The following is a 9824-nucleotide window of genomic DNA, read 5'->3' as shown; positions in this document are numbered from 1 at the left end:
GTATATATTTAACTGCCGGAATCAAAGTGATTATTACCCTTAAAATTTCTAAAGAAAGAAATAAATATCATTATCCTATTTCACCTTTCTGTACTCACAACCATCTCCGCCGTTTCAAACGCATCACCACCGTCACTACCAATCAAATTGTACCGTTACAAATCTTATCGATAAGAGTTTCATTCGGCCCAAGTTATCTTTCTTGAGGAACATTGATATTATTTGAAAAGAAGAAAGATGGATCCATATGATTATGTGTAGTATAGACAATAAATAGTTGAACAAGGTGATAGTAAAGAATAAATATAATTTACCGAGCATTGATGAATTGTTTGATCAACTCCAAAGAATTTAGTATTTTTCTAAGATTAATTTAATTTGCGGTTTTGGAATCACCAATTGAAGATTAAGAGCAATCTTACATTAACGACAACTCTTTTTTACATGCTACGGGCATTATGTAATTCCAGTTATGCCTTTTGAACTTACTCATACTCCAACATATGGATTGGATGAATCGGGTTTTATTCCATTCTTATTTTTTTAGAGTCTTCGGTCTTATGAACTCATGGCAAGTTGGCAACTTATCTTTTTACTAATAATAACGCTCTTTTAGAAAATAGATCCATGACTCTTCGAGAAAGATTGGGATATATGTTTTCGCTATAAATAGCACTACTCTTCTTTTTTTTTTTTTTTTCTCTATCTTTTTTCTTTCTCTTCCCACCATTACTCTTCCCACCATCGTATTTCACAACTCAGTACTCAAACCATCACCTCCGTCACCACCAACTATCACAATGACTACGTCACCGGCGGTTCTAACCGAGGATCTCATCGCTGAGGTATTTTCGTTTCTTCCAGTGAAATCTCTTGTCCGATTCAGGTGTGTAAGTAAATCGTGGAAAGCCTTAATTTCCGATCCCATTTTTGTGAAATTGCACCTCGAAAAATCACAATCACAAACACGAAACTCTTCACTTTTAACAATAATCACGAAGCACAAAAACTATATTTGGGGAAATGAAGAGGAATACAGGGTCGTTAGACACCCTATCGTTACGATTCCCATTCTTATCATTTGAAAAACCCAGCAATAACTCGAAACTACTCTAATATAGTTGGTTCCTGTAATGGATTGCTTCTTTTGAATGTTGATTTTGAAAGTAATGAGGAGGATTTTGAGTACTGACTTTTTGTTTGGAACCCAGCCACCAGGACTTCATTTGAAATGAGGTATTTTCACCATAGTGACATTTCCCACTTTGCCCTTGGATATGATAATTCAACCGGAACTTATAAATTGGTGGCTATCTGTATTATTAATCAACAACCAGAGGTCAGAGTTCTCAACTTGGGTTGTCGTCTTGTTTGGAGAAATATTGAAAGTTTTCCTGTTGTTCCGCTCTGTGAAGATGATTGTAAGTACGTGTATTTGAGTGGCACTCTCAACTGGTTGGCTATTCGCAACAACAATACCCTTTTTTATAATTTTAAGGAAACTACTGTTGAACAATTTACTATTGTTTCTCTTGATTTGGGGACTGAGACATACAATCAATACACGATGCCCTGTGGTTTTGATGAAGTGCCACTCAACGCGCCAACTATTGGTGTGTTGGGAGGCTGCCTTTGTATCTTGTTATATGGCAAATGAAGAAATTTGAGGTTGAAGATTCTTGGACTCAATTGCTTAAAATTAGTTACCATGATCTTCTAATAGATTATGATGACTTTAGTGATAGTTGTTTTCAATTGGTGACATTATTTCTTTCTGAGGATGGTGATTCACTGTTACTTAAGATTAAGAGCAAATATTATTTCTTTCTAGAATCCCAAATAATTCTCTATAACAGGAGAGATAATAGAGCAAAGATAACAGAAATTATTTCAAGTTGAACTACTGCGGATAATAGAACTATCGTTGATAAATATTGGAACGATGCCAACAATTATGTTGAAATCTTAGTTCCAACTTTTTGAAAGTAAGTTTCTCTTGCATAATTTACGAGTTTGAATTTATGTATGTTCTTTTATAATAATCCAATGTGTGATTATTTTATTTTATTATTGCTTAGGTTAATTAAATTGTATACTGAGCATGTGGCTTATATTGAGAAAAATCTATACGATTATTATTAGTATAATATACAATTGTATGAGCATGTTGGGATAGTTGTTTCCTTGTAACGTTTGCACTGTATAACATGATTGTGGACAGAATTTGGATTATCTCTTTTTTCCCAAGAACATGAAAGATTTTAAGGTTTTTATATGTCCACCTCTCATTAAGAAAGAGAGAAATGGACTTGGGAGAGAGTTTATGATAGTGAACCGTAATTTGACTGATCCGTACCATTTCCAACAACATGGGATGAGAGGACAGAACTAGAATATGTTATACCTTTTAAGTTTTGTATAGTAGATGTTTTTTATTCTGGGTCTTCAAGATTTTACCTTTTAAAGAATTTCAGATCAGCATCGAAGATGCTTTAATATTTTGCTACATAATTTTTTATGTGCAGTTATGCTTTAAGAAAATCTTAATATCCAGCTAGTTTTTTTATAAGTTAAACTTTAAAGCCAAAATAATTATGTAAAACCAATTAATTATCTAAAAAATTATGTAAAACAAATTTAAAAAATAAATAATACATTTTATTTAATGGATCGGATGGATAATTCATCCATTTAAATTTAATAATGGATGGACATAAAACCTAATGGATGGATTGGATGGTTTTTTTTCAAAAAAAAAAATTGGTGGATTTTAATGGACTAATGAATTTTTTTGATCCATCCATTAGGATCCAAATCCATATCCATCCAATCCATCCATTTTGCCACCCCTAGTGTTTGACATTGTACAAAGTGTGGTTAAGAGAGAGTGAGAGAGCGATTGTCCCTAGCATTACTCTATGAAGTATTGCATATTTATTTGTATTTGTAGTAATACTACTCTGCGTTTACTCTTTATTCTGTGAATTTACATCTCTCGTTCAATTGGAGATAATCTTATTTGAGAAGCATGTTCACCGCATTGTGGACATTGGATTAATTGGTTAACGTTTACAAGTCGAACATTCAAAGATAAAACATGTGTAGGAATTCAAGCAGGACATGTTTGAATGCAGTTTCTTTTTTACTGTTTTGTGTGTATATGATTGTATTAATTTCAATATGTTTAGAAATGACGGGGAAACAAATATGTTGATAATTTTTTAATTTTTAATGTGATAGAAGTAGATGGAGGGTGTTTGGTGACAGTGGTAGAGTGTCCAGGTGCATGTTTGGATCCATGGAAGCACAACTAGCTATCATAATTTTGCAAAAATTACCCTTTGAATTTTGAACCAAATCATGGCAAACATACATAGAATGCAATAGAAGTAGATGGTAAAGACTTCAAATGAAACGTGGTTTCCTTCGGTTAAAATAATATGATATGATTTCCTTCAGTTTTATTTTGTGACCATCCATTAGAAACAAATCATATGATCCACTGAATTGAATTGATTTTTGGTTTTTTAAGGAGACTTCAAATATTGAAATAAATATGAAATGCACTAATAGTCAAATATCAAACATCACAGTTCATATACAATGTCAAAATTAAAATTATATGTTCAAGACAATCTTAAATTACAAAAGCTACTTGTTGGTAAATACCAAACAAAAGTCACGTACAAACCTGATGGGAATGAAACGTGGATTATAAGCAAGCTTTGATTTTTCGTTTTACTCGTGTTTTGAGGAAATAGAGTCTGGTTTGTAAAATGACAAATATATGATCATATGAAAGAAACACGTTTTTTCTAAGTTTTTGACCAGCAAAATGACCTCCATAGTTCAAGAACAAAACTAAACATGGCAAACATTTTTTCAGCAAAATAAATTGGTTTTCAATATTGTAAGTATTGTCAAAATATAATTCATACGGTTTTGAATTTGTAACGACATGTTCTCCACTCAAGATTCAAACTTGAAATTTTGCACATGATTAATCATCAACTGAATTCAACAGAATTAGAGAAGATCAGATAAAACTTTATATTTCTCAATATTACGGTTACCGACAACCATTGAAGAGAAAGATTGCTCGATTCAAATTATTAACAAAATAATCTATCAATTACAACAGAAATTGGATCCACACAATAATAGACACAGATTTTCAAAATTTGAAACTTATTTTGTGGTTCATGTAGAGCGCCATTGAAAGAAAAAACAGACCAACATCATCAATTGCAATCTAAATTAAACTGTAATACAAAATAAATAGAAAATAAGAAGTAAAGAAAAGTAAAAAAACCTTATCATGTATCTGGTGGATTGGCTTGTGAGTTGGGAGGGTTAGCGTAGACCGGTGGGTTGGGAAGGTCGACCTTGGAATATGTCGGAAAGCGACTTACAAGAGCAGACAAAATCCCATTTACATAATTCAACAGTTTGCCTGTACGATCATCATTCAATACCTCGGTTTTGGATATATCCTCATCTAAGCTCTCCTTAACCTTTTTAACTTCGTTGAAGTAAAGGAGGAGATTAGAATCATCGCTTAACGCCTTCCGGACATGCCTCACCCAATTACCATTAAACCCAAAACCCTTCAGGCTAGTACATAACTCCACCATCTCTTCCCTTTTTGGAGAAACAAATAAATCCAAAGATTTTGTATCTTTTAGGGTTACTATAAACTTACTTAAAATGGAATAGCAAGAGAATCTGTATTCAGAGGAAAAATTTTTGTTCTGAAGGGTTCTTTCTTGAATCAAACCAGATCCGAACAAACGGACGGTCCTGGCAACTTCAGCACTAAGATCTGCTTTGAGGACAACCTTAGCATTATCTAACTCCGCTTGATTGGCTTTTGCAATTGCTTCCAAGGCAACTCCGACGGCATTAGTCGCCACTTCCATAGCCTTATAGGCCGCATCTTCTGCAGCCTTTGCCTTCTTAGTGGCCAAATTTGCATTTTTTTTCAGCAGCCATAGCCTCCGATTTTTACCATCATTTATGGCATTTTCGTAATCTAGTTGGTGTAGATCTGCAGTCCTTTTCTCACGTGCAGCTAAACGCCTTGCCTCATCGACGTCCTCGGCGGCCTTGATCGCTGCTTTCGAAGCCTCAACGGCGGCATCATGAGCGGTCGCGGTAATAGTTAAAGATGTTATCTGATCTTCTGTAAGATGAGACAAATTAGCCGCCTTTATCTGAGCTGGCGTAAAATCGGATGTGAGGGAAGCCATTGCTCGAACTGCTTCCCAGAGGGGCGATTGCGCCTCCGCCTCCATCGTGTCAGTTTCGTTGAGGGTTTTTTTTGGGGGCGATTCGTTTAGGGTTTTGGTAACCCTCCATCGTGTCTGTTCCAATTGAATAGTGTCACTTTGTTTCCTGTTTCCGAAGATTTGTGCATTTTACTGCTTTTTTTTTCATCTTTTTTTTTTCCTTCTGATTTATAATTATCGGCTTTAAAATTCCTGCTTTTTACGAATTTTTTCTCCATTTTATGGTATTTTTTTTAGTTTTTTTTTTCCATTTTTTAAAAAAAAGATATTCAAAATTTTGCAATTTAAAAAAAATAATTAATTAGGTAGATAATATTTTAAAATCCACATAGCAATACCACATCAACATAAATGAGTTTAAATTTGATTAGGGGGTAAAATCCTGGAAAATGTAAAACAGGGGGGGTGAAATTCCGAGTTTTAAAATAGAAGGGGTAAAATCCAGTTTGAGTCAAAATGGGGGGGGGGGGGGGGGGGGCAAAACTGCACTTACCCATACATTTTTATATATCTCGTTATAAATTTAGAATTTTACTAGATTTTGTTGTAATAATTAAGAAAGAAATATACTTGTAAAAAAATTAAGAAAGAAATATAATTTCCATCTAGGTTAACATTTTTTAAAGTAGTCATAATTAGTATTTATTTTGTTTCTAAAAAATTATTTGTAATTATTTTCGAAAACAATTAAGGGGTATTGGATCAGGATTTCAATGGATTTTAAAAGATTTTTTTATATGAAAAAGTATTGTGGTATTCAATCAATATTTTTCATCACTTAAACAAGTATCGTGGTATTCAAAATCAATTAAATTTCGAAGGATTGTTTAATAAAATAGATTTTGATGGATTTGGTGGGATTTTAGCATGGAAAAGTTTTTCATGAAAACATGAGATTTTTTAGGATTGTTTTTCTTTTAAAATTTTACTATCTCTCTCATCTATCTCTCTCTCTCTCTCACTCTCTCCCCCTCTCTCTCTCTCCCTCCCTCTCTCTCTCTCTCTCTCTCTCTCTCTGTCTCTCTCTGTCTCTCTCTCTCTCCTCTCTTCTCCCTCTCTATCCCTCATAAAAAAAATAAGAGTCTGTATTGAGAATATTATGATAAAGTGTGTTGTAATCATTTCCTTTCAATGAGTCCTTAAAATTCATAAAATCTTCTGAAATCCTATAAATTCATAAAATCATTTCAAATCCTTTAAAATCTTATCATATAAATCCATTGAAATCCAAATTGTAAATCTTGATAGTCTTTTGAAATCATGAAAGTCATTAAAATTCTTGAGACTTTACTAAACAAAAATTGTCCTTTAAAATCCTAATTCAATACACCACCTTAAGTTTATTTAATAATTTTCAATATAGAATGTGTTATAGTCTGAGAAAATGATTTAGCCCCATTTACTTAGGTCCGATACAAAACAAAGCTCAAAAACCTGCATTTCGTAAATTACTCGTAACACACCCCCACCCCCCAGGGGTGCTCGGAGCAAAGTGGCTCCCGTGAATCTCTCCTCGGCGATTCCATTTCCTACGAATCCGTAATCGCCGAGCACACGTGAAATTCTTGAGCTTTTTCCCTCTTCTTCCATGGCAGTTACTTTTACTTTGAACATTGCAACACATATTTCATATAAATTTAGTTTATCATTTGCTACTAAACTTAATCAAGCAAGAAAAAATTCTTGAGCTCACTTTAGGTGAACTTGTCTCTTAAAAATAAATGATATCACTTACCTATCCACTTTCAGTGAAAATATCCAATTTTATATATGTGTGAAGTTTATCATTCTACTTCTCTTTTTCGCGCAAAAAAAAAATCATATATAAGAAATGAACTTTACATATTCAGGTGTGCGGACTGCAAGTTCAAAAATTTCGGTTTTACAAGGTGAGTTTGATTTAACTGTAATCGTCTCTTTATATTTGTAGATACTTTATTTATTTATAATCTTTAAGGGAAATGATGAAATGCACGACAAAATTTGTCGTCAAATTTATACGAATAATTTTATAATCGTTATTTAGTGTTTTCTCTTAACTTTGCTTTGACCCAAAATGATAAATGTCAAGCCTCCTAGCCTCCTAGCTTTCACCCAAAATGATGAAACTGATCTTGTTATATGGCAAATGAAGAAATTTGGGGTTGAAGATTCTTGACTCAATTGCTTAAAATTAGTTACCATAATCTTCTAATAGATTATGATGACTTTAGTGATAGTTGTTTTCAATTGGTGCCATTATTTCTTTCTGAGGTTGGTGATTCACTGTTACTTAAGAGCAAATATTATTTCTTTCTAGAATCCCAAACAATTCTCTATAACAGGAGAGATAATAGAGCAAAGATAACATAAATTATTGCAAGTAGAACTACAGCCGATAATAGAACTACCGTTGATAAATATTGGAACGATGCCAACAATTATGTTGAAAGCTTAGTTCCAACTTTTTGAAAGTAAGTTTCTCTTACATCATTTACGAGTTTGAATTTATGTATGTTGATTTATAATAATCCAATGTGTGATTATTTTATTTTATTTTTGCTTAGGTTAATTAAATTGTATACTGAGCATGTGACTTATATTGAGAAAAATCTATACGATTATTATTAGTATAATATACAACTGATTATGGAAGAGGAATGGACTGCGATGGAGGGCAGCGGCGGATGTCCACCTTGTTGGAAATTTAGGTCTTAATATAAAGAGATTTCATAAAACATGTTCAACAGTTACGAATCAATAGCGGAAGCAAACAAAACATTAAACATGATTATGATCGGATCTACGACATGTTTGATTTATCAAGGATATTAAGAACTATTAAGAATTAGGGTATTAGGAATACTTGGATAAAGCTTTCATGGCAGCCCTCTCAACAACAACGGTAAAGAGAGAAGGTGATCTGAAACAAACAGCAAGGTTAGCGGCGGCTGATTTGGTTCTTCCTCAACCGGTACCTTTATGCCTCAAGTTCTCTTCAGATGGGGAGAAGAGAGAGTTCGCCGTGTACGGTGTATTGGGGACCATAGCCTCTTTTATATTGGATGGCCATTAGGGTTTCCCATTATTCCGTTAATGGGTCATCCGGACATCCACTCATTGAGTCCATATCAACTAATTAAATAATTAATTATCCAAAATAGAAATCTAATTAGCCTTATTACTTAATTTGATCACTAATCAATTAAGGCTCTAAATTGATAAATAACTAATATAATTATTATTACGATATTTGCCCACATAATGTTATTGGAATATTATTAAATAATAAAATATTCCAACAATCTCCCACTTGGCCTACATATCTTAATAATTATACCAGAATTCTTTAGGCGCGCGTCCGAATGTTATTTATCTTTAGATTTCAACCGTACAATCTGGTCCACCTCATACATTAATAATGGGACCACCGCAGCTGTCGTCACTAACATATAACGTGACGGAACCCCGACGACCACCATATCAATGCACTTGATGACATAGATTGATATGGATGAGTGGCATGGAAATTTCATGTAATGTGATCTCTAAATCATGCCTATTTCCAACTGATCCAACTGAAAACTTTAGTGAGATCAAACTGAAGTTTGCAAATTTAGTATTTGCACAAAATGATACAGAAATGGTTATAACAAAATAACATCATGAACTTTATTTCTGCAGAAAATCAAAACATAAAGTCTGTATCGATACTAAAACAAAAGTATAGAACATAAAATAAGAGACTCCCACTAATCCAAGATATCCTTAATGACAACAACCATATGAAAGACCTTATGTGTCAAGTCTTAGATTAGTGGATCAGCTAGCATAAAATTTGTCTCTACATGTTCTATCATTTAACAACAATAATCTATATGGTAATGAATTTTTAGAAATTTGTTATTAAACAACTATACGACTGAATTATGTCACTATATAACTTGAGTGGTTTTTCAATACCTTAACAATATGCAACCAAGTGACATAAATACTTACAGTCATTTCTTGAGTTAGAATGTGTATTATCTACTTACATCCAAAAGCCAAAGTCTGACACATAGATGATCTCCAAATTGTCAGATCTCTGATGTGAGCATACACTCTCTTGTTCTCTTTAATAATCCTTATGGTTGCTTTTTCAACAATTCAAACTTTGAATTGCTCAAATATTTGTCAAACAATCTTATTATATACGCTATTTCCAAATGCGTATAATAATATTATACATAAAAATCCTATAGACAAAGTGTAGGAAAATACTTAAATTTCTGAATTCATAAATTTCCTAATGGGCAATATTTGAGACTGAAAAGTCTCTCTTGGTGATTGAGGTCATCCAAAAATTATGTCATTTCATTTTCAACTTTATTGAAATAACTCTTTTGTGATATCCGAATAATACCTTGAAAAGAATCCCTAAGTATTGAAATGCCTAACACAAAAGAGGTGTCCCCAAGATCTTTCATCACTAACTTTTGTTAGAGATTTCCTTGGTTTCACATAACAGACATATATCATCATTGACTAAATAAAATTGACATATTAAACTAGGAA

The 9824-nt window shown here is 32.9% G+C and overlaps 1 protein-coding gene and 1 pseudogene across 1 annotated transcript; one reads left to right on the top strand and one right to left on the bottom strand.

Moving 5' to 3' along the window:
* The first annotated feature begins 714 nt into the window (after positions 1 to 714).
* LOC146955173 (F-box/kelch-repeat protein At3g23880-like) lies at positions 715 to 2232 on the top strand (annotated as a pseudogene).
* Positions 2233 to 3495: 1263 nt separating this feature from the next.
* LOC146955172 (uncharacterized) lies at positions 3496 to 5415 on the bottom strand. The gene is made up of 2 exons (XM_085720467.1): positions 4313 to 5415; positions 3496 to 3764 (listed from the first exon to the last, which is right to left on the bottom strand). The coding sequence occupies exon 1, from the start codon at positions 5292 to 5294 to the stop codon at positions 4317 to 4319; it is 978 nt and encodes a 325-aa protein (XP_085576593.1). The 5' UTR covers positions 5295 to 5415; the 3' UTR covers positions 3496 to 3764; positions 4313 to 4316.
* Positions 5416 to 9824: the final 4409 nt, after the last annotated feature.

This window comes from Medicago sativa, chromosome 1 (genome assembly GCF_051527215.1).
Source record: "Medicago sativa cultivar Bolivia chromosome 1, Bolivia_mono, whole genome shotgun sequence".
NCBI classification, from domain to species: domain Eukaryota; kingdom Viridiplantae; phylum Streptophyta; class Magnoliopsida; order Fabales; family Fabaceae; genus Medicago; species Medicago sativa.
This window is presented reverse-complemented; position numbering and strand designations above follow the sequence as displayed.